Below are 23,472 nucleotides of genomic sequence, written 5' to 3'. Positions count from 1 at the left end.
GTTGCAGCTTGCTATTCTTAGAGCTTGAACTTCTGAGCAAAGACAGGAAAGCCAGCGGAGACCACTGAGCTCTGAACTGACTGGAATAAAGCATGCTGTGACTTGCTTTGACTTAATTGTTTGAGAACGTGTTTTAGAGAGAAAGACAGTCTTGCTGTTAACAGGGACAGAAAATACACCAACCTGTTAAGGTAATTATTTTGATGGCTTATAATCCAGCTGTAGCTTTCAGGCAGTGGATCTTTTTATAGCTTTGTCTGATAGGTGAAGGAGAACCAAGCTACCACACTTCTGTTATTGCTAGAGCTTTGTATAGCCTGCCATCAAGTCACTTCATGGAGACCAGATAAGCCAGGTGAGTGCCTCAAGATTTCCAGTGGAAGGTTTGTTATTCTTGTCCTGTATTTATCCTCCTGCCTTCTCATCTGAATGTTCTCCAGTCTGTTAACAACTTCTGTGAATGACACACACAGTGTGGGGTCCAGGGAAGGAACAAAAAGTTAACATTATCTTCCTGATCCTTTTTATGAGTGCCCTGTTGGTACACCCAAAGGTTTCCTTAGTGATTTTAGCCACAGCATTGCCCTGGGAGCTCCTCTACAATCAGCATGACCGTGCACTGCAACCACCACGCTCTGTTCTTCTGCTGCCAGGGAGAAATCCTCTATCCTTTAATTCCAACCTGTATCACAGTGCACTCAGTTTACCAAGTGACTGGAGATCATCCAGTGAGACTTAACCTCTATGTTGCTTCCTTCTTCTACTAACTGATGGATCACTTAAAAACTTTTAATGACTGTTACTCAAGGTCACTGATAAGAAAAGAGGATAAAGAACCAGTGCTGCACTAAGTTTTGACATGGTAGAGACTCACAAACACCTGAATCTCCTCTGGTGCCCTTTCTTTCTTCATTGTGTCACCTTCAACTAGGAAAGCATCTCAGATGCTTTCTGAGAAAGCTGAACAAGTTCTTTAGCAGCAATTAGAAGATCTCCACAATGCTGTCTCCAGTCTTGCTGCAGATTGTCAGGCAGGAGGTTTTTGTAACCGTTCAGCAATTCAGTGTTTTCATTTGTGGAAATATCTTGAACTTGGCTTTTTCATCAGCCTGAGGCAGTGAGTTCCACAACAAAGACTTCTTAACAAAAATAGAACAGAAGAGCTACGTGCTCATCTCTGCAAATGTTGCTTAGCCTTCAGAGGGAATTTGTCATCTGGTGAGCTAAAGTAAAACATTTTTCCAGTGAGTTATTAGCATCCTCCAAACTGCTAGTACTAATATTCTTTTCTCTATCTTGGCTCGCTGATTCAAACTCTGTCTCTGCCATGTGTCACATGGAGTAGCCTTGTCTCTAGGGTCTGAATTTGAAATGTACAGCTGGAGAGTGAAAGGACTCCTGCTGCATCACGGATTGCTGATGGATGCTACCAGGCTGTCAGTCTGTTCATTCCTGATACAAACCACCACATCCTATTCGATGAAGATGGGAAGAGAAGGAAGTCATTTTGGAGGCTTTCATATCGTTCAGACTTCTTCCTTTAGATCTCCAGATGCCCGCAGTATCTGGACTGCAGAGAATCTGTGAGGACTGCTTGTTCCTGATGCTGGATACATGGCTGGTTGCTTCTTCTCTCAGTTGGTATAAATTGGGAGATAAATCAACAATTTCTGGGGCTGGGTCTTGCTGGAAACTAGACAACACATAAGCAGGAGATTTTCATACCTGACTACATACTTGCTGGCAGTTTGACAGTAAATGGAGAAGAAATGAAGTCCAGAAAGCAAAAGCAAGCATCCTGCCTATTCAGCTGGCAAGAGAACAAGCAGAGAAGAAGTGTCTTGACCCAAACTATGAGAAAAGCTAGTGCAGACTCTCCTGCTGAAGTACGCTAAAACACACACAGGGAATGTCATCTTGGAGCTCTGTAACAGATAAAATGAAGCAAAAAAATGTTTCCTTTGGCTATCTGTTTGCAAGTTGCTTTGAATATAGATATCATCACTCTGCCATGCTGCTGACCACTGGCAGGGACAGGTGAGATTTGTAATGTTCCATGTGTTCTTGGCAATGTGTGCAGTCCATGGCTGTGATTTCTCTCCTTACCCAGGCTGCTGTGCTGCTGTGGCAGTGCATGGCTTACAGCTGCTCAATTACTGAGTTACAGTACAGGATTAGCAGATGCTGGTGTTATCCAGTCCAGCTGTAGGCACCCCAAATTATGACTCAAGTATAGAAATTGCTGCTGATGAATTTTGGCTGTGGGTAATGTGAATCCTGTTCCTTAGTGCTTCTTGGCAGATGGTTGCAGAGGCACTTGGCTTCAGGAACCATATTCAGAGTTGAGTGGAAGAAATCCCTGAGGAATGAAGGCAGTTGTTAGGTTGTTTCTCCATTTTTGTAATTTTTTTAAACCCCTGGAGCCTAGACAACGGGCTGTCCTCCCAAAGGTTTTTTGTGTGACTTCTGGCATTAAAAATCCCTGGTGATCCTCACTGTGTATTGCAGAGACTAAACTGTAGGTCAGACAAATTCGAAGAGCATGTCCCAGTAATACTTGGGATTTCTCCATATGCTACCAGCATTTGTGTGGAGATGGGGACCAAAAGGCCTTTACTGACTTGCAGGATGAGAACTCTGCCTCGTAATTCATTCCTTTGTGTTATGTTAGACAAGGAGTGTAGCTGTGAATCTCTAGGATATGTGTAAGGCTCAAGGAACAAAGGAAGGGTGTAAGCTTCTCCCCATGCAGAGCTCTGACTGGCACATGAGAAACCTGCATTTGAGGTTCAGTCTCTTCCTGACAAAGAAATGGAGCACAAGGATGCAGGTACATCCAGCCAGGCCATGGAAGTCAAATAGGACTCAGAGGTGGATGGGGTGATTCCTACTGGAGGAAGAATGGGTTGGTCATATAGCAGTTAAAGGTGTGGAAGGGAACTAACTAAACTTCAAGAATTGTCCCCTCGGGTGAGTGGGGAAAACAATTTTGTTACATGGGATCAGTGAATCCACAGATGCTGCAGGTCCCCATGCAAGGGATTCGTGAGCATGGCTGTTAGAAAGAACCCTCCCAGAAGGCACACGAGCTGGGAGCTGACTGACTGTCCACGCACTAGTTCTGAGTGTTCATATCCAGAGTTCTCTCGATCTCCACTCTTCGTGGCAGTGAAGACACAGGGGAGCCAATCCAGCAAAAAAACACCGACTTCAATAAACCGATGTTCCACCCTCCTGCACCGCACCCCTCCCGGTGTCCCACCGACATCCCAATCCCAGATGTTCCGCGCTCCAAATTCTGGATCCCCAGGAAGCAAGGCCATCACAGGTACCAATTGCCTTTCTACCATCAACTTTCTTAACTGCTTAGTGTCCAGCCCTGCCCTGGGTTGGCTTTTGACCCTTCCTGGGCTCAATCTGCTCCATCAGTGACTGTCCCTGAAAAGTTACTCCAAGAAGCAGCTGAGAGATTTAGATCCTTTAGCACAATATAAGTAAAAATTTAGGTCAGCAATAGGTCTTTATAACCCAGTGACAAGTTTTTGTTTATTAAAGCATCACACTATCCACAAGGTGCAGAGAACCCTGTTTCAAATCCTGGTGTCACAAACAGAGGAGAGCTTTCTGACAAGGATTGGCTTTATTAGCTTGTCAGGTATGGGGATTTGTTGGGTTGTTTGGGGTTTTTTTCCAGCTTTATTTGGCTTTAGTTTTCATTTCTTTCAAGCTGATATTTGCAGGGTTAGGGCTGTGCCTTAGCAAGTGAGATGGAGTACAGGTGTTCTCTCAGTGCTCCACTCCCCACAGGAACCACTGGGAGATAAGCTGGGCACCAGCAGAGATGGAACCATTGCAGAAGTGTCAGGAAACTCGAAGTAGATTCTCCTGTAGTCCCTATTCCATCCTTCCAAACAAGATCAAATGTAAAAAGAAAATAAATAGGATACGAGACATAGCATTCACGTGTCCAGACAGCAGGGAATTGCTTGGGCACATCTGTGGGGTCGGTTGATGCACATTCTGTCTTAGTGCAGAAGAAGGGATGATTAATTAGCTCCTTAAACACCCCTGAAATGTTTGGCATGGACAGATGCAGGGAGGCAGAGATGAGAGAGGCCACAAGATGCTGTACAAGGTAGTTTTTGTTCGATGACATACACATCCACAGCTGCCAGATGTTGTAGTGAGCGACCCATCTTACAGCTTGTGGGTCCCAAATTTCCATATTGTTACTGCATCTCTTAAGAATATATTTGATTCAAGTCCTGGTTTGAGGTCTGTCTAGTTCAATCAATTCAGGTGGTCAAGCTGAAGAACCGCTTTCATTTTTATGTAAAGTTGTGATGACTTCTTCCAGTCTTGTGTCTCTTTCAGAAGCAGGAAGAGGCTAACTGGGTGTTACTCTGGGACCAGATTTATCTAAGTAATAACTAAAAGGTGATTTATACAAGCAGACATCTTTTTCCCCACTTCTCTAACCAAAAAGTATATCAATACCTTGGGTAAAAAATGAGCTGTTCTCTTCCTGTATGTGGGAAGGAATCTCAGAATGCTTGAGTTTGGTACATTGATCTTCAAGAAACAGATACCTGCCTGGGTTCCGACCGTATCTGTCTGGTGGTGTGTTTTCCATGATGTCTTTCAAGGAGCTTCTTGTACACATGCAGTCTGAGCAGCATGCTGGATTTCTGGTACAAATGCATTGACCATTACACTTATCAGGAAGACAGTCTCCAGAAGGGATGCCTTCCAAGTGCAGCAGTTAGAGGCACTCCATGTGGGCCTGGGTAGTACCAGGGATGGTGGGCTACCACTCCACTGACAGTATTTGCAGCCCCTTGGTGGATTGGCACTCTGCCTTTACAGAGAGTTTTGCTTCACATGCAGACAGTTCAGGTACAGAGAGGAGAGAGAGACCTTGCGTCCGCTGCCCTCTTCTATGCAGGGGGGATACACTAAGGTGCATTAAACCAGTTTTTTTCTTACAGCCAGACGTGGCAGAATAAGAAAGGGTTGGGGATGAGGACAAAATCACCATGCAAATTTTTTACAAACAATTTTGGAAACCTCCACCTCAGTTTCACTTGTGACATAAGCCAGGATTTGAATCTAGGTCTCTTTAGGGGTAGGTTGGCCAAGTCCCATCTTGTCATGGTTCCGTGCTCCCACCGTGCCATCTGGTTTGCTGGTTATATATGGCCTCTCCTTTCTGTTTTTTACCTGTCAAAGGGGACAGACTAGATAACGTCTCTGGTTCCTTCTCAGCCCTGTTTAATGTGGCTCTGTTTAATGGATTACCAAGTTGTCCTATTCTGCATTTTAGGAAGAGTCAGGAATGTGGTAGATAGTCTGAGGAGCCTGCTCAGCACAGGAAAAGCCCATTAAAGATTCGGGAGCCAAAATTCATGGGCTGGAAGCTTCATTTTCAGATCTTTTGTAGCCACATCAGGCAGAAAGGCCCTGTGTGGGAGCCCTGCTGAAGCCCAAAGATGCCTGGGGTCTCAGTGTGAGGGACAACACCACAGGGCTGACTGCTCCAGCTGTCTGCAGAAATACCAAATAACACAGTTACCCAAAATCAATTTGCAGCAGTCCCCATCAGCCTTGAATTAAATATTTCTTTTCCCACATGCCCTCCCTGTGCAGTTTGCCCAGCAGGGCTTTGCTCAGCCACATTCAGGTGAACCCACTGGGTGACATATGAGAAGAGTCTATGCAGCATAGGCCACACACGTTAGTTTGGCAGATTCACCTTTCATGTTGCTGATTTCCGATTGATCCTTTGAGATGCTTTCCCAGATACTGCAAACCCAGTTGAAATGAGGCAATACTGCATGCTACTTGTATTGAAGTTGTGCTAAGGCACACTGGGCTGAGAGGAATGGCTGGTAACTCTAACCCTAAATGTAACCATGCAGTGACATTTCAGGACACTGCACCCCTGCCCACTCTAGGAATCCCTGCAGTTACTGGGAGCAGCCCAGCCTCATGTGTCAGCGGGGTGCCACAACAGGTCCTGCCTGCATGGCCTTAGCAGGGCGAGGCAGCGATGTCACTGCTGGGAGGCACAGCAGGGCAGAGGATCCACAAAAGCTTTTCCAGACTCGGGGACAGCCCGTGGGTCCTTCCATCTTCAACATTTCAGGATGCTTAGCAAAGGAATGCTGATGACTGGGAAGCGTGGGGAGAGCTGGCATGGGGGTTCAGTAGGTGACACTCTCAAAGTCCTGGTGAGGACCAGAGTTCCGTCTGCAGGTCTGGACACTTCTGCCAGAAGCTTTGAGGGCTACATGTTGTCTTCAGGAAGGGTGAATAACAGTGGGGTTTTTCTGCAGGCAGGAAAGCCATGACATTTCTGGTTCAGTCAGGACTAGTGTCATAGGCTCCTTAAGAACCACTGCAGGCCGCCTCAACCAGAAGGCAATAAAAGAAACCATCCTATCTGTTACCTCTTCAGTGAATCTATCCCATTTTTTTCCAAAATAATATGGTATTGGATTTTTTGGCTATATTCAGGGAATGCAGTTATGTGGCACAGAGAGAATGTTGTGTGCTTCCTTTCTGTGTAGTCCTATGTCCAGTGTTGACCAGTCACCATCCCTGCTTTGTTCTCCACCCAGCAGAAAGTGCTTTCAGCAGGAGAGTGGAAGGCAAAGCGCAAAACAACTTTGAAGAAACTAACAGCAACTCCCAGAACTCCAGCGGTAAGTGTGCTCTCTGCCTCCTGCCATAGCATCCCACATCCCACTCCAGAACAGGAATCAGCTGTGATTGGTGATCATATATGATCATATATGGGGAAACTACTTTAAGCTTGCAAACAGCTGTCCTTCCTGGGGTATCATCCTCTTGTCACTCCTCTCCAGGTTCATGATGATACGGGGATTCTGCTCTCAAGTACTAAAGTACCCGGATGGTTTCTTCAGTGGGGATCAAAGAGGCAGAAAAGGGAAATGTGGATGGAGATAAAGCAGTGTTCATTCTTTGTGTATCAGAGGAGTATTTGTGAAGTAAATCCATTTGCAACAAACAAGAGCTCTGAGGACCATCAGTAGAACAGCAGTTTGCATGTTACAGTGATGCTAACTGTGACATTATATTTACACATCACTGTAATTTGTGTCCAGCTGTTTGTGAGTTTGCTGTATGGAGGTCACAGTATAAGAGATGTGTAGATGTGGGAGCAGAATTTACCCCGTTTCTACAACTTTCTTTGAATTTTAAGACCAAGCAGTGGTAACTAAACATAACCACTGGCCTGGACAATCTCTAAGACAACACCATTTGTAGTCTTTACAAGATTTTCATACTGTCTGTGTATCCCTTTGCCCTCAAGTGGAACACTGCCTTTCCCACACACTCCCTAAGTGGAGCTTAACAGACAGACCAGAAGTAATATAATTTCAGCATCTTGATGCAGCGATAAATAAAATGCCAGTAGAAAAGGCTGGCCTCTTTCCATTTCCCATGCAAGGGCACCAAAACGTGGTGTTCACAGTGCTGCTGCCTGCAATGGACAGGTAAGGGAAGGGATTTCTCCCTGGAGTGGGTTGCACCATGTCTGTGGGGGCTTATGTCTATTCTGAACCAAATGAGGGGGCTCTACAACTGCATAAAAAGGGAATGGAGGGATGTTGGACTTCTTACAGTAGCAGAGTGGGTGATATTGAACGGGCAAAAAAAATGTGTTTCTGAAATATTGTGTGTTGTTTTGGGAACCATCCTGTACTAACCCAAGCCTTCACCACAATTACAGCTGTTCATTCGGGGACAGAAAAACCTAAAGAAAAGAGATGTAAGCAGAACCCATCAGGTGAGCTTGCCTCTGTGTTTCAGGTACTTGTACTTTCCAGCCCTGTCCCACTTGGGAAGCAGCAGTCAGGAGAGCTTGGCTGGCCTGGTCTGTGTGCAGTCAGCCAGAGCAGGCTGTTAGATGTGACAGAAGGGAGATGTAGTTCAGTGACTGCCAGGAGTTGTCAGCCTGACTTGCTGCTCTGAAAGTGGCCACTTGCCTCAGCAAGCCTGCTCCCCCGTGCCTTGTCTTCTGTAGGCAGTATGAGTGCTTTGTTTGGAGGGTTTCAAAGCCTTTACATGCACATCTTTAAAAGCCAGTGTGCTTTTTGGGCTTCTCAGTTCTCTGGGGCCCTCTGAAAACAGCAACCTTTGTTTTTTTCCTGTCAAGTAGAGCCTGTGTTACTGTGGAGGAAGGAAAGAATTATCTTCCTTCCTATCAAATAACTTGTACCTAAATTCAAGAAGGGTGTATTGTAAAACCTGCTGTCTGCAGACTTGATAAGTTTTTCAGGAGGAGAAAAGAACCTATAGCATGGGAAGAGGTCCAGGAACTGCTGACAAGAAATACGCACAAAACTACTGAATGGCTGCACTGAATAGTTGAAGAATTTAGTTCTGCTTGAACTGCCATCAAATACTGACCCACTGTTGCTATGACACATCTCACAGACTCTCCTCGCCATCTCCTTGTACCAGCTCACACCATGCTCATCCTTCTGAATCTGTTTACTACAACTTTTAAAGCTCATAGTGAAAAAAAAAACAACAACAAAGACTTGAAATTCTTAAAAGTTGTGTGGTTGATTTAATATGATTTGCTGATCTTCTTTCACTGTAAGAATTGTTTCTGCCTGCACCACAGGTACGGTCAGCTTATTTTAGTGGCTCAGTGAAGGAGCTGCTCAGGACTGATTTGAGGGGATTTGAGCTCTGGTTGGAAGCACTTCTTTTCTGATTTAGATAGCTGACGTGCTTCCTACAAGCAGACTGGTGCATGGTGATGTATAAACATCTTCCCTTTTCCTCCTTCCTATGTCTTTCCCACATCCTCTTCCCTAGCCCTGCTTTTCCCTGTGATTCCATCTTTGTGCCCCTTCCTCTGTGTCTCATTCAGTGCTCTTTTCCAGCTCTTCCACCAAACCATCACCTCTCTTTTATTTCTTCGTGTTCTCAGGAGTTAATCTGAATGTTCTCATGGATACTATGCACTGGTGAATGGAGGCTGTGAAAAGCTCTGTGGACATATATGTGCTTGGGTGTCCAAGCAGAGCTCTCCATAACTTTGAAGAGCTGCCATATCATTATGTCCCCATTTGCTTTTTTCCATGGCTGTGTTTCAGTGGCTGGAACAAACCCCATGTGGCACAGTGTTCACGTGTATGATGGGAACTGTTGGAGTAGCTCTGGCAATGTTGGCTTGTCTTCTCTTATGCTCCAGCCAGCAGATTTCACACAGGCAGGGTAGCAGCTGGGGATAATGTGCAGAGAATGACAGGATGGACCCTGCCCTCTCCTTCCTCCATCTGCTGCTTATCACCAGCTCTGCTGCTGCAAAGAACAATCCCCAGGTTTGGGAGGTGAATCCATGTCCCAGTTGAGCAGCCCAAGAGCTGCATGGTTTGGCCTTGTTAAATGCTTGATTCTCTGTAACATTTGCTTGCTGTGGATGTTAATTTTGTGGTGTGTTACCAAAGAATGGGAGCAAAGTCTTCTGTGGTCACTGAGCCAAATGCCGTATCACCATCCCAGCTGCAGTACCACACGTCTAGGAGAGAAAGGCAGTGAGGGGGAGGACAAGCAGAGCAGGGTCAGCAGCTAACACTACCTAACATAGACTTGGAAGCAGTGCTGTGGGGAGCTATAAGTGGGAGTAAGGCAGCTGAAATGGAAAGCGTTGAAATGAAGATGTCTCTTCCCTGGACACAGTCCCACTCCTTGTCATAGTGAATTCAGGTACGTGGTATCCTTATCTGAGAAACCTGGCATCTTACTGCCCATAAAAGAGCAGCAGGACCAGATCTGCTTGGCAAAGCCAAGCTTTGTGGCTGTGTTTGGGTCCATCAACACAGAAGGGGACCTTTTCCCATCCGGGCACGGTGTAGCCACAGAGCGGATAGAGGACTGTTCAGCTGCTGCCCACCTCCTGCAAGGGAGAGTCGGAAAGAGGCTGTACAGCTTCTTGGTTTTTGGTGAAATCTGGGAGTTCTGAAGTGCTTTGAAAGTGCTGTCTGCTGAAATGTGTTTCCTTGGGCCACCTCTGCAGCACGGCAGCCTTGCAGCCGTCTCCAGGCACAAAGAGTTTGTTGTTATTCACTGCTGAACTAAGCAAAGTCCAGAAGCAATGGCGTGGCCTAATTGTGAAAGATGGAACTGGCTTGTTGCAGTGCTGTTCATCATCCAAGGCAGTGCAAGGTCGCTTTCAAGAAGGCACTCCTTGGTGGAGTGTCATTTTGCTGAGTCTTGACATACGCAGGGTTTTTCTGTACTAAATTCTCAAGACGCAAAAGAAATATTTGAAGGCCAGCTTTTGTGAAATATTCCAGTGATTGTCATCCTGAGTCTGGTATGGAAGAAGCCCCAGAAAAGGGTGAACATATGTGTTGTGCTTAATAGGGAAGGCTGCTGCCTTCTTCTCTCCTCTCTCCCAGCAGAGCAGCAGAGCATTTGGCTGCAGCTGTGCAGCCTGCTGCAGCAGTGGCACAGAGTAACCATGGGTGTGTTATGGCCCAGACTTTTGGGTCCCTGCTGTCTCACTTCTTGTCTGACTTCAGAAAGCCTCAAGGGCAATGATTTTGTGTTTACAGCACAGTCCAGCTATAAACCACTGACTTGGACTTTATAGACAATTGTATGGTAAAACAAAGAATTTGTGATAACACCACCTTTAAGCTAAGAAAGGGTGAATGAAACTACATGGCATCAAGAAGAAATGAAAAAAATGGGGCAAAAAGGAGAAAGGGAAGTTTTTTAGTGCAATAGCTTAAAATACAGCCTTTGAAAGAAATAAAAACCTACTGGAAAATGACAGCATTTGCTGATATTAAACTTGGGTACGTTCAATGAGGGGATCAAACAGAAGTAGTGTGATAGAGAGGAAGGGTGTCTCTCCAGCTTAGCAGGTTCAGTTTAATGGAAAGTAACAAAAAGACTCAGTGCAAATGAGCTTTAAACTCACAATCTGAATCTTTTCTGAAGGTTTCTTTGGTGGTGATGGGATCCCACGTGATGTCTGCTTGGTTTCTCTCTTTTGGCCATACATTATTTTCTACTCCTGGTAGTGCTGCCATCACATCACCCATCTAGTTGTGTTTCCTTTGGCTTGTGTGTGTGCTGAGGAGTCCACACCAGCCCCACAGCACTGGGCCTCTGTCTCTTGGTGTGGGACAGCCCTGAGTGTGGTGGCATGGCCACAGTGGCACTGGACACTTCTTTCTCCATTTGCAAATCTGAGAAAGAAATGGGAGTTTTATTGAGAACGTGAGAGTTCATATTGGAAGAGAAGTCAAAGTAGTACCAATACAGGGATCCCCTTCTTAGAGCATACTTGGTAGCACCTCTTTATGTAGCTCTTCTTTCATTATCAGAAGTGGGTGGTGATGACAGAAGTTGCTTTTGAAAATTTCCCATCTGTCCTTGTGTGTAATGGCATTTCCATAGGAGATTACTGCCATTTGCCTCAGTTTGTGACCAGTATATGCAAAGATGTGGCTCTGCTCTTCTCCCTGGCTTAGAAGTGGCATTGAGAGTTAGCATGGGAAACAGAGTGCTTCGTTGAAGCTGAGCACAAACAGTGCTGGTGCTGTCTGTTGGCCTGCAGGGCCTACTGTGTTGCTCCAGACCCCTGTTCACTGGATATATATATTTAAAGCACTAATAAGCACATCTAATAATAGCCCTGGAGAGAGATGTTTGAAGCTGAGCAGCCAGCAGTGGCCATTCCATGTAGCTAAAGAGGCTGAGGAGACTTCAGCAGCTGCTGGTGCTTTGGGATTTCTGCAAAGGTATTTGCACTGGCTGTGCCGTGTGATGTGCCAGCGTGATGGAGCTCCTCATCCAGAGGTGGGGAGGGGAATGCCAGCAGGCTGGCATCACATCTCCTCGGCCTTCTGGAGGTGTGTGAGATTGCTGTGCTGCACACCAGGAGTTGAGGGTTGCACGATGCTTTTGGTTCGTTGGTCAGTACAAAGTTTTTGCAGGATGCGCTGGTGGCGGTCGGTATCTTGGAGACCTGTGAGTGCTCCAGCACATGAGGGTGTGGGGCAGTATGCTCTGGGGGTAGCAGTACCCATCCCCATGTCTTCCTTATGTTCAGCAGCACTTTCTGCCTGTACCCAGCTCCTGCATCCTTGGGGGGGGCTCTGGGAGCTGTGATAGCAGTGTGAGCTGGAGCTGCAGGCACCGAGCTGGCTGAGCACTCAGCAGGACCAGCAGGCACTGTGTGTGCCAGCAGCTGCTCGGACAGTGCCAGCAGAGGAGGCTGGAGGGAGGAGAGCCCGCGCCAAGGGAACGGAGCACAGAAGTTTACAGTGCCCAGCACTGCTAAGAGCCAGATGGCCCCAGGTGGGAGCCAGGCAGTCCCTTCTTGGAGACCTTCAGAAGCCACCTGGATGAGGTCCTGCGCAGCTTTCTGTCATTGGCCCTGCCTGAGCAGAGAGTTTGAACCAGATGGACCCCACAGGTCTCCTTTCCATCCTCAGCTGTGCTGTGGTTCTCATCAGAAGGTGCTTCTGTTGCTTCTACCATGACTCCTGGGCCCCTCAGCTACAGAATAACAGGAGTTGGTTCCTGAGAAGCAACCAGGCTCAGGGAGACCAGAGATGTTCCCAGCAGTGTGGTATGGGCTGCCTGGGCTGTCCTGCTGCAGGTTGGAGGTCTCTGAGCCCTTTCTCAGCTAACTACATGGCTGTTCCTGCTTTGTTTATACACAAGGGCTGTTTTGGCCACCCAGCATGCTGGGGAGCATAGGTGTTCCCTGGGCCTTAAAGCAACAGCACAGAGGGGTCAAAGCTTTCATTGTACCACCACTGACCAAGCTGAGAGAGAAAGGAAAGATTCACTTGTGGGAGCAGACTGGGCATGGACTGCTCCCATACGAGGACCTGTGGGTCCCCTGTTCAGCTTAGAGCACCAGTGGAGAACAGACCCCAGCCAGGTGCTGGAAACCTCAGTGTGAGCAGGGATGGGGGAAGCTGGAATTGTGCCTAGGGAAGGGAAAGGCAGGAGTCCTGTGGTGGCAGGGAAAGAGCTCTGCTCCTGGAAGGGGGAAAGGAGCATCAGCGGGGTTCAGTTTTGGCAAATTTTCCAGCTCTGAGTGCAATCAGAAATAAAAGGGAAGGAGAATTTACTTGCTGTGAGTACATTCCCAGATGTGCAATTCTCTCCCAGCGATGGTTTCTGCCTGCTTTCAGACACAGGCTGTCCTTTTCTACTCCCCACCTTCCAGCACCAGCACAGCCCACCGCCAGCTCTGATTGCTCCCTGTGCTGTGAGCAGGGGGGTTACAAGCTGACGTCTCAAAAGGGCAGGGATCAGGAAAGCCCTGGGTTCATTAATGTGTGAATCCTGAGCATGGCTTCCTCCATCCTGGGATGAACTTATGAATTGTGTGATTAATTTATATTTTATCTCCTGTTTTAACATCACATTTCTTTCTGGAAAACTGTGGACTTCAGTGAATCTTTGTCTTAGAAAATGTTTCCGCATTTTGAGAACAGTAAATGAGTTTTCAAAAGCAGGCAGTGGCTTTGTTACCAGAGCTGGCTGTTTCTGTAGGAGGAGGTTTTTGGAAATAAGATCAAAAGCATGTTTCCAGGAGTCAAAACGAGAGACCTTTTGGAATGCACTAAGGATACAGTGTGTTGTAGTCCTGCGTTCCACTCAGCTGCCACGTTTCTCCTTTTTCTTCAAAAGCAGTTTCTGAAGGAGGAAGGTATGGCTCACTGCAGCAAAACCCAGCAGCAGCAGCACCAGAAAATGCAGGAAGTTAAATAAAGCATTGAGCACAGCTCAGCAGCTGGGGCTGTTCCTTAATTTCAGGGGGCTGTGTGTTCTGGGGGAAAGGCATGGCAGTGTGGAACATCACAGCATATAAGTGCATTGTGCTTCCTTTTGTGTTTTCCCCCTCAGCTCTCAGATGTTGCCATTGGATAAATTCAGTGTTCTGCTACCTGGGATAGACATCTCACAGACAGAGCCCAGCAGGCTTGTGCTTTCCAGTATTCTGGCTCTTTGTTTCATTGATACAAAAATGTTTTTCCTTTCAGAAGTTGATACAGGCTTATGGTATATTGTAGTGATAGACTCTGTGTGTGCCAGGCTTTGTATGTGAGGATGCTCATGTGCTGAACGCTGCGTTTGTCCACTCACCTGTTCCCAAATAGAGTGGTGGCAGTGTGCTCATTTATCCGGAGGTTTCTAACAGGCTTCAGTGCTAACACATCTCAGCTCCATAGTTTGGTGTTACATTTGTCAACTAATGCACTCAGCTAATTACTGTTTAAACCAAGCAACTGCAAACATGTGCTGCTAGGTTAATTCAGCAGAAGAAATGCATTTTCCCCACACTTGTTAGAACAGAACTAACTGTATCTCTCGGCACACGGTGGAGCTCTGCCCACAGCTCTCCCCTGGCTCCAGCTCCTGCCCACAGCTCTGGAACACGGCTCTGCTCTGCTCTGCCTGCACAGCTCTGGGTTCTGTTCTTCCTGCCCCCGGCTCCGCTCACTCCATCTTTGTGCAGCCTGCCAGCACTCGCTGTGCCCCAATCTCCTGCACTTCTCAGCAGCCACCAAAAAGAAAAGAAGCCACATCCCCAGGTGGCAATTCTCTGTGTCCCAACTTCCTGAACTACAAGATTCTTACATCCCAGTGCTCCTTGCCTTACTTAGGGAAGACAGCAGAGCCTGGTATTTCACATAAACAGATGCAAAATGCACTCACTGTGCTCTGAGGCTTAAAAAGAGCAAGGATGAGCTCCTGCAGGTGTGAGCTAGTGAGGCCCAGTTGGAGCACAGCTTCTCAGGGCTTTGTGCAACCCAACACACATTGCCCAGCCCTGGAGAGCCCTGTGGCCATGCCCCAGCCCTATGGAGCTGCTGTGGCAAACACACGGCTGCAGTGATACCTCGGGCTGTCCCACTGCTGCACAGACTGAAGTACACACGGGTGCTGCTTCCCCACATACTCTGTGTAATTCTTCTGAACTGATTTTTCCCAAACAGAGCCTTACACCTGTGGAGCTTGTGGAATCCAGTTCCAGTTTTATAACAATCTCCTGGAGCACATGCAGTCCCATGCAGGTAAGCTGGGCACCTCGACTCGCTGAAAGCAGAGAATGACATTCTGCTCTGATGCCTGGTGTTGGCCCTGCTGTGTGTCAGTGGAGCTTCATAGCATCATAGAATGTGAGCTTCCATGCTCACAGTTTCCAAAGCCCCATCACCTTCAACAAAAAGATCCTGGAAGGCTGAAACAGCAGTTGCAGCAGTGTGAGGTGTGTCTGCTCCCTTCCCTAGGAAGAGAGGAATTCTGCCATTCCAGCACATCCCAAAGCTCTTCCCTTTGCCCAGAGATACCCAGGGAGCGCTGCTTTTATATGCACTGCTCCCATAGCAGAGGAAACCTCTTCTCCCACAAACAGGGCAGTTCTCGTTCAGGCAAAGCAGAATGCTCTCAGGGCAGCAGAGCCTTGGCCCACATGAGTCCCTTTCTCTGCTTACTCCTGGAGTTCTGCAAAGGGCTGAGATGTGCTCTCAGAAGTGTTTGTCATTTCAGCAGTTGTTTTCATTTCCTTCTCTACAAAAGAAAATTCTGAGGAGTAGTAATTCTGCTACTTTATTTCTAAGCCACCTTTTTTGTTTCTGTCTCAGTACATAAAAGAAGATTTTAGCATTTCAAAGCCAAAGCTGTATCAGACAGCAGTCAGCATATTCAAAAACATAGAAAAGAGGATATTTTTTTATATACACAGGCTTTTTTCTCTATCTTGATTGAAAATTGAAGTGAGTTACGCAGGTTTACGGAGAAATTCACCTCTGGCAGACCTGTGCTCCCCAGTGCACATTCAGTGCTTCATTTGTGCTCACATTGCAGGTAAGCCCTGAGCAAAGGCAGGGTTGGATAGGTTGCTCAAGGAAAAGCCTGTATTCCATTCTGTACCAGCAATCTTAATCAAAGCTCTTATTTTGTTGTATTTTAGTTTTAGTCTTGATTTTAATGGCAGTGTTCCCGGAGTTCTCCCTGTGTGCAGTTCCTCAGGTTCTGTTCCCTTGGCAAATCGTAGTGCAGGCTCTGTGTGTTGTTCAGCAGCTACTTTATTTATTATCTTTGCAATGCAGTGGGTAGGCTTTCAGGGTGGTTTGTTGTAAGACAGCAGAAGCTGAGCTTTTTGGATGTTACTTAGAGGATGAACTGATAGGTGTGCAGCACCTAGGCGTTGTGCAGCTGAGCAGCAGTGCTGTGCTCAGGGCTGGTGCTGCTCTGTGGTGTTGGGGTCTGTTCTTGCCCTTCATCAGTGGAGATTCCTGCTTGCCTCCTGTGCCCTGGCTGTCCTCCTTGTTCTTGTCCCTGCTGAATTATGGTGCTAAGTGACACCGAGGAGCTGCAGAGCAGGGGCTGAGGCTCAGGTGTGAGGGTGAGAAGGGCAAAATACTGGCAGGCTGGGAGCTGTCCCAGATGTTGAGCTGATGCTGTCTGCAGCTTCTTCCCCCTCACTTCCTTACAGATGATCAGTGGCTCACCTGGGTCGCAAAGGGATCAGGTGTCTGTGATCTGAGTCCCACACAGTGTCACCTACACCAGTGTAACCCCCTCTCTCCAGCTCATTGTTACTGCCATTAAATTTTATTTTTCCCTCCCTTCTCTGTCTCGTTGTAAGACAGTGTTCTGCTTGTTTGCTTCCCCTCAAACATTCCACTCTCACTGAAGCACTTTCTCCAGGCTGTGCCCATACTGTGCCCTGGGAAGCAGCCATCCCTGAGCAGCGTGTGCTCGTGCCTCATCTTCCTGGGGAAGCAGCAGCCTTTTCTCCAGCTCTGTGTGTCTGTACCACTGGGTGGTTGCTACTGTGGGAGAGGGCAAAACAAAGTGAAAGGGCATGAGAGCTATAGCCAGCTTTGGTGGCTGTGTCTTTCTGGAAACTGAATTCAAGCAGAACAGCAATGAAGGCAACACTGTGGAGTTACTGGTCACAGTTTTGTTGTCTTGTGGTCTGTTAGAACTTGGAAATTGGCGAATTCAAGAAGCAGCATCAGCACAACATCTCTGCAACCTGGGGAGGCAGAGACCTTACTGGTTAGCAGAACTGGTGGCATAGGATCCCCATACTGGAAACGCTGGCATAGTAACCATTTGTATGCCTGTGTTCTTGATATATTTCATGATGGATTTGGAGATCCGGTGAGCCCATAGGTGTCAGATGCCCCCTAACTGATGTGTTTGGGTCCTGCTTGTCTTCTTGTGTCTGATACAAAGGGCTCATCTCTTCCAGCTGAATGCAGCACATCCACTGAGCCCCTACTGCAACTGGTCAAAGGGCAGGGAATGTGTTGCTGGCTGTGAGGAGCCAATGCAGGGACGTGTTGGCTCCTGAGTCATTCAGAGGGCTGAGCCTGGAGGCTAAAAGGTAATAAGGAGAGATTATAGCTCCATAAAGCAGCTACACAATGAGAAGAAGTAATTAGAATGCAAATTGGAGGCTGAAAGGCAGAAATAGAACAGTAGAACATCAGGAGAAGGAATTTGTTCTGTAATTACACTGTACAATATACAGCTTTGACTCCCTTTAGGGTACTTTGTTCAGGTTGAGTGCTACTGTATAATGCCCCTCCTACCATCTAGAGTAAAAGAATAAAAAGACAACTAGGCAGAATCTGGATTAAAGGATTGGAGGCATGAAGAAACATTAAAGACCCATGATCTGAGTAGTTCACTGACTGCCCGATAAGGAAGATGAGACCAAAATGTACAAATCTCATTAATGCCACACTGAATGCCAGTGGATATTTACACACCATAAATCCCTTATTACTGTAAAATAGATAAAGAGTTGGGGAAAGTAAATTCAGAGGTTTTCTTTCCCCCCTCAACCCAAGATAAGGAAACCTTCATGTTGGTAGACCTGAACAGTGAACAACGTTAATAGCCAGCATTCCTCATTTTCCTTTGTCTGCCCCTTGATGTGTGGAGTTGCAGCCACTTGTGACGGTTGGGAGCCATCAGGGTCAGCAAACACTGGGGAAGAGCAGTGTGTTGTACCTGATTGCTGGCATTCACCTGCTGCTCACTGTGTCTCTACAACACATGCGAAGACCACGTGTGGGCTGCAGTGCTGAGCTCAGTGATGCTTCCCATCAGCATCCCCAGCAGCTGCCACAGCACACCCTGAGTGCCCTGGGCACGTGCATTCCTTGGGACAGCCCACATTCTGCCCTGCTTGGGCTCTGGTTCTGCCGTGCTCTGGATTGCTGTTAGGTCTGTTCAGGGCTCATAATAACTGACCATCAGTAAGGCTTGTGAATGCCCCAGCAACTGTCATGCAGAGCTGCCAGATTTAACAGGACTTGTTTGCAAAGAAGAGGGCACTGAAGTTTCACTATCTGATTGCTGGTCTCAAGATTCTTGCCAGACTCCCTTCTCTGCTGGACCATTGCCACATGTAAGGAGAGCACCACGGCTCTCTCCTGCTTGTTCTGGTGGGCAACCCGCTGCCCTGCCAGCACCAGGTGAACCTGGTGGGAGAGCAAAGCCCACATCCCTGTGTGTGCCGTAATAAAGCATCCTTCTAATTCACATGCTACTGTCTGGAGCACTGGGGCAAACTTCAGTTCAGTGCGTGCTGGTTTATGTAGATGACAGGTGTTGCCATCTGGGCTGGTCTTCTTGATTTTACTTTAAAGTCAGTGGAGAAATCATTGACTCCAGGTGAGTTCGGAGCCTGTTGGATTTCCTCCTGCAGGAGGCACCTTGTTCTGAGTGAATGAATCACATTGTAAGCCTGTGTCACACTATTGAGAGTAAAAGAAGCCCCAAAGGGGTCACCTTGAAGAGAGGCATGTGTAACAGAGATGTGCAAAATTAGACAAGGTGCACCCAGCTGTGATAAGTAAAGCATTAGTTTTGTCTTCTTTGTTCTTTTAATTCCATCCTTCTGTTCAGCTTGGTCATCAATCTCTCCACCTTCCTCCTTCCTTTTCCACCTCTTTTCATTATGCACTTTAATGTAGCATCAGAGACTGTTTCAGAGCACAACTTCATAGGGAAGCATACTAACAACTAGAAAACTCCTTGGGGAGGGCAGTTCTTGGTGCACAGCAAAGGACATGGATATGATATGGGACTTACTGATCTTGTCTGCATTTCCTGGAAAAATCCCTTCAAACTGGCAGCCAAAATGTTTAGCCAGCCATATAAGAAAACGGGAATGTAACATACAGACCCCCAGAGGGCATCTCTGCAGCCATGGGGAGGAATGGTCACATTCCACAAACTTTATTCCTTTTTGTTTCCAGTCTCAGGCAGCAATTAGCAGCCTAAGAGAGTTTGGCATCTCTCTACAGTGGGAAAACAAACATCTATGAGTACTATAGCAAGATCATTAGATACCAAGGTATTGAACATAGCTTAAGAAACAAAGTAGTTCCGGTAGAAAAAGGGGAAGCCTCTAGATCTGCAGAAAGACAGACAATAAGACAGAAGGGTAAATATCTGCTAATTGTGCTTTCATTTTGAAAGCAAGTGTATTGCACAGGTCAGGCTGCACAAGAAACATCTGTTCTTCCTGGTGTGCAGCTTGATTGAGAGACAGTTCTAAAGTTGTGCTGATGCATAGGAAAAACTATTGTCACTACAGCCACAGCTGAGAGGTGATGGAGTTCAAGTCCAAAGTTTTCAAGGTTACTGACAGTACTGTGCCATCTCTGGAAAATGCTTACTGGCTACAGACAACGTAGTAGATTGGTGTCACCTTAGTGAGGGACCCAACAGATGGGTATTATTTCCCCTTTGTGTTTTAAGCATTAGTACTTGTGCTTCTAAACCTCCCTGTCTCTCACTCCACAGCTGACAACGAGAACAATATTGCCTCTAGCCAGCCCAGATCACCTCTACCTGTTGTTGAAGAGAAGTGGAAACCACAGCTCCAAAGAAATAACGCTAACAACAGTACGTAGCAGTGTTTGCTCTTCCATCCTGGGCTTACCTGTTGGCTTTAAGAGTGGCTGTCAGGTGTGCAGCAGTGACTTGGACATGCACAAGGCTCTTGTTTTCCACTGCCCACACTTGATTTCCTCTGTAGTTCATGTACCACCCTGCAGAGCAGAGCATTGCTCCCATTAGAAGAGCAGTAGCATGCAGAAAGTATTGGGAACTCCAGGAAGGCTGTTTGTAGGGGAGGTGCATTTGAGAATGTTTGGGAAAAAAATGTGTCTGATCCTAAGTCAGACTTCCCATCCTGGTGTTAAGAGATTGCTTCATTTCACCTGCTGTGCCATAGGCATAGCTTGCCTCTCCCTGCCAGGGTCTGTCTTTGTCCCCAGCTTGTCCTGCAGGTTTGCACTTCAGCTTGGGAAATGGTAAAAGACAGCTCTGTGGGAAAGCATCCTCAGAGCACTTGAGCTGAGCATCTAGGGGGAGGGTGATGGGAAAACATGGAGCCTCTGTGTTCTGCTGTGGCCAGAAATGACACTAATGTTGCCCAGAATGAGCCACAGAAGATGGGAGTTGCTGGAGATGAGAGGAAAAAATTTCAGCGCTTTATGAGTTAGTGAAGGAGGTTGCATGCCTCAGTCCTAAAACAAGTGGCTCAAAGAAAAGATGTAAATAAAAAAAATGGTAGAAAGCAATCTGTCCAGCTGGACCAAGCCAAATGAGAGAGCTGTTGCAAGAAACAGGTAGCAAATCGCACGCAGGATTGTGATATCTAAATGAACATCACAGGGATGGCATTTGGGTAGGCACTTGGTTGTGAATAGCCATTGTGGAAGGTGTGCAGATAAGCTCTTAGCTGCTCTAAGCAAGCTGCTGCATGTTCTCTGCAGATCCAGAACACCTTTGGGGAACAAGTCCAGGGTTGAAAACGTCTCTGCTGCCATCTGTGCATGTTCTGTTTCTTTATGTCAATCTCAGGATTGTTCATTGACCTCCCCCACCGCTGCAGAGGAGCAGCTCTCATCTGGTGCTTTCTCTCTCTCCTTGTATTTCACTGCAGCCTCTGCGAGCGGCTCCGTAGGGAACAGCGCGATCCCAGAGAAGGAGCGGCAGAACATTGCCGAGAGGCTCCTGAGGGTGATGTGCACTGACCTCGGGGCGCTGAGCGTGGTGAGCGGGAAGGAGTTCATCAAGCTAGCGCAGACCCTGGTGGATAGCGGAGCTCGCTATGGTGCCTTCTCAGTCACCGAAATCCTTGGTAATTTCAACACACTGGCTCTGAAGCATTTGCCTCGGATGTACAACCAAGTGAAGGTGAAAGTCACCTGTGCCCTGGGCAGCAACGCCTGCCTGGGCATCGGGGTCACTTGTCACTCACAGAGCATTGGCCCTGATTCTTGCTACATCCTAACAGCTTATCAGGTGGAAGGCAACCACATCAAGAGTTACGTCCTGGGAATTAAGGGCGTAGATATTCGAGATAATGGTGATTTTATCCACCACTGGGTACAGAACGTGCTCTCAGAGTTTGTGATGTCAGAGATCAGGACGGTGTACGTCACAGACTGCAAAGTCAATTCCTCTGCGTTCTCCAAGGCAGGCATGTGCTTGCGTTGTTCGGCCTGTGCCTTGAACTCGGTAGTGCAGAGCGTGCTGAATAAGCGAACTCTGCAGGCTCGCAATATGCACGAAGTGATCGAGCTCCTGAATGTCTGTGAAGATCTGGCGGGATCCACAGGCCTCTCAAAAGAGACCTTTGGCTCCCTGGAGGAGACTTCTCCCCCGCCCTGCTGGAACTCGGTCACCGACTCCCTCCTACTCGTGCACGAGCGCTATGAGCAGATCTGCGAGTTCTACAGCAGGGCCAAGAAGATGAACCTCATCCAAAACCTGAACAAGCACCTGCTCAGCAACCTGGCGGCTATTTTGGCGCCGGTGAAGCAGGCTGTGATTGAATTGAGCAACGAGAGCCGGCCCACCTTGCAGCTGGTACTGCCCACCTACGTCAAACTGGAGAAACTGTTCACTTCCAAAGCTAACGATGCTGGCGTGGTCAGCAAACTCTGCCACCTCTTCTTGGAGGCGCTGAAGGAGAACTTCAAGGTTCATTCAGCACACAAGGTAGCCATGATCTTAGACCCCCAGCAGAAGCTGCGGCCTGTCCCGCCGTACCAGCACGAAGAGATCATTGGCAAGGTCTGTGAGTTGATTAACGAGGTGAAAGAGTCCTGGGCAGAAGAAACAGAATTTGAACCTTCGACCAAGAAGCCCCGGGCAGCAGGGGAAGCCGCAGCAGCTCAGGAAGAAGATTGGTTCGGGAAAAATGAAGTCTACGATTATTTGCAAGAACCTCTCTTCCAGGCCACTCCTGACCTCTTTCAGTACTGGTCGTGTGTTACCCAAAAGCATACAAAACTAGCCAAGCTAGCCTTTTGGCTCTTAGCAGTGCCTGCTGTTGGTGCCAGAAGCGAATGTGTAAATATGTGTGAGCAGGCGCTCTTGATCAAAAGGAGACGGCTACTCAGTCCAGAAGACATGAACAAACTCATGTTTTTGAAGTCCAACATGCTTTAAGACTGTCTTTTAATTAAAACAAAACTTTAAAACACTGTTCCAAACAAAGAAAAAGAATTTAAGTTCTAAACACTGTGGACCTCATTATGAATGCCCCTGGAAACCAAGTGCTTTTTTATATATATATAAAAATATAAATATATATAAAGTTAAGTTTGAGAGGAAAGCTGAGCACGTGAGAGAGACAGCCCTCTGCCAGGAACGTGCTCCTTTCCATAGATAGTGTGTGGACTTGACAGACTTTCTAATGTTTTCAAGTGGGCAGACCAATGGGAGGCTGATGTTCTAAAGTCTTCAGGCAGCTGAGATCTAAAGTGACTTGAAGTTTCTTTTGTTTCTCCTCCACCCCACCTTTCCTCTTGTCCCCTGGGCCATCTTGCCATGGATAATCAGACTACATTGAACAGAGCAGTTCTGCACTGGACTTTGCTCCTTTGAATAACTGTACACCTTGAGGGCATTTGTCTACAGCCTTCTTGACATATGGTGCACGTTATCAGGGCAGCTGTGTTTTATGAACACCAATATCTTTAGAAATCAGGAAGGGAGACTTTAATTTTTTATTATTGTTATTATTTCACTTCTTCATATAGGGTTTTTCCAAAAAAAAAAAAACCACAACAAAACCAAAAGTTACTCTTCTGTCTCCCAGTTTTAACATGTTAGCTAGCGCTTGTGAGTTTGATTTAAAACTAAGAGAAATGATTCAAGGCAGAAAATGTCTGTAATCTTTACGTTTCTTGGGTTTACTTTTTTTCACAGCACACCATCTTTTCTGAATTCCCAGTGTAAATTAGCTTCTCGGTGAATTCTGTGCATCAGGGGTTCTCAAGCTTGTTGGTAGAGTAGCCCATCTGTGATTGAATAACGCCCTGATGGGAGCCACAGCAGTTGCTTATATGGAAGAGCTGGAGACCAGGACAGCAGTGCCCACGCAGTGTCTGTGGGCCAGCAGCAAGC

The 23,472-nt window shown here is 47.1% G+C and overlaps 1 protein-coding gene across 1 annotated transcript in view; it reads left to right on the top strand.

Annotated features, from left to right (window-relative positions):
- Positions 1-23,136, top strand: part of ZNF618 (zinc finger protein 618) — a 143,181-nt gene extending 120,045 nt beyond the window's left edge. Inside the window, 6 exon segments of the mRNA XM_031601483.2 lie at positions 3,140-3,328; positions 6,621-6,704; positions 7,757-7,813; positions 15,015-15,092; positions 19,852-19,953; positions 20,999-23,136. Of these exon segments, the coding sequence (XP_031457343.2) occupies positions 3,140-3,328; positions 6,621-6,704; positions 7,757-7,813; positions 15,015-15,092; positions 19,852-19,953; positions 20,999-22,512 (2,024 nt within the window). The 3' untranslated portion in view covers positions 22,513-23,136.
- Positions 23,137-23,472: the final 336 nt, after the last annotated feature.

This window comes from Phasianus colchicus, chromosome 19 (genome assembly GCF_987193195.1).
Source record: "Phasianus colchicus chromosome 19, bPhaCol1.hap1.1, whole genome shotgun sequence".
Lineage (NCBI taxonomy): Eukaryota > Metazoa > Chordata > Aves > Galliformes > Phasianidae > Phasianus > Phasianus colchicus.
Note: the sequence above shows the minus strand (reverse complement) of the source record. Positions and strands in the feature narration are given on the sequence as shown.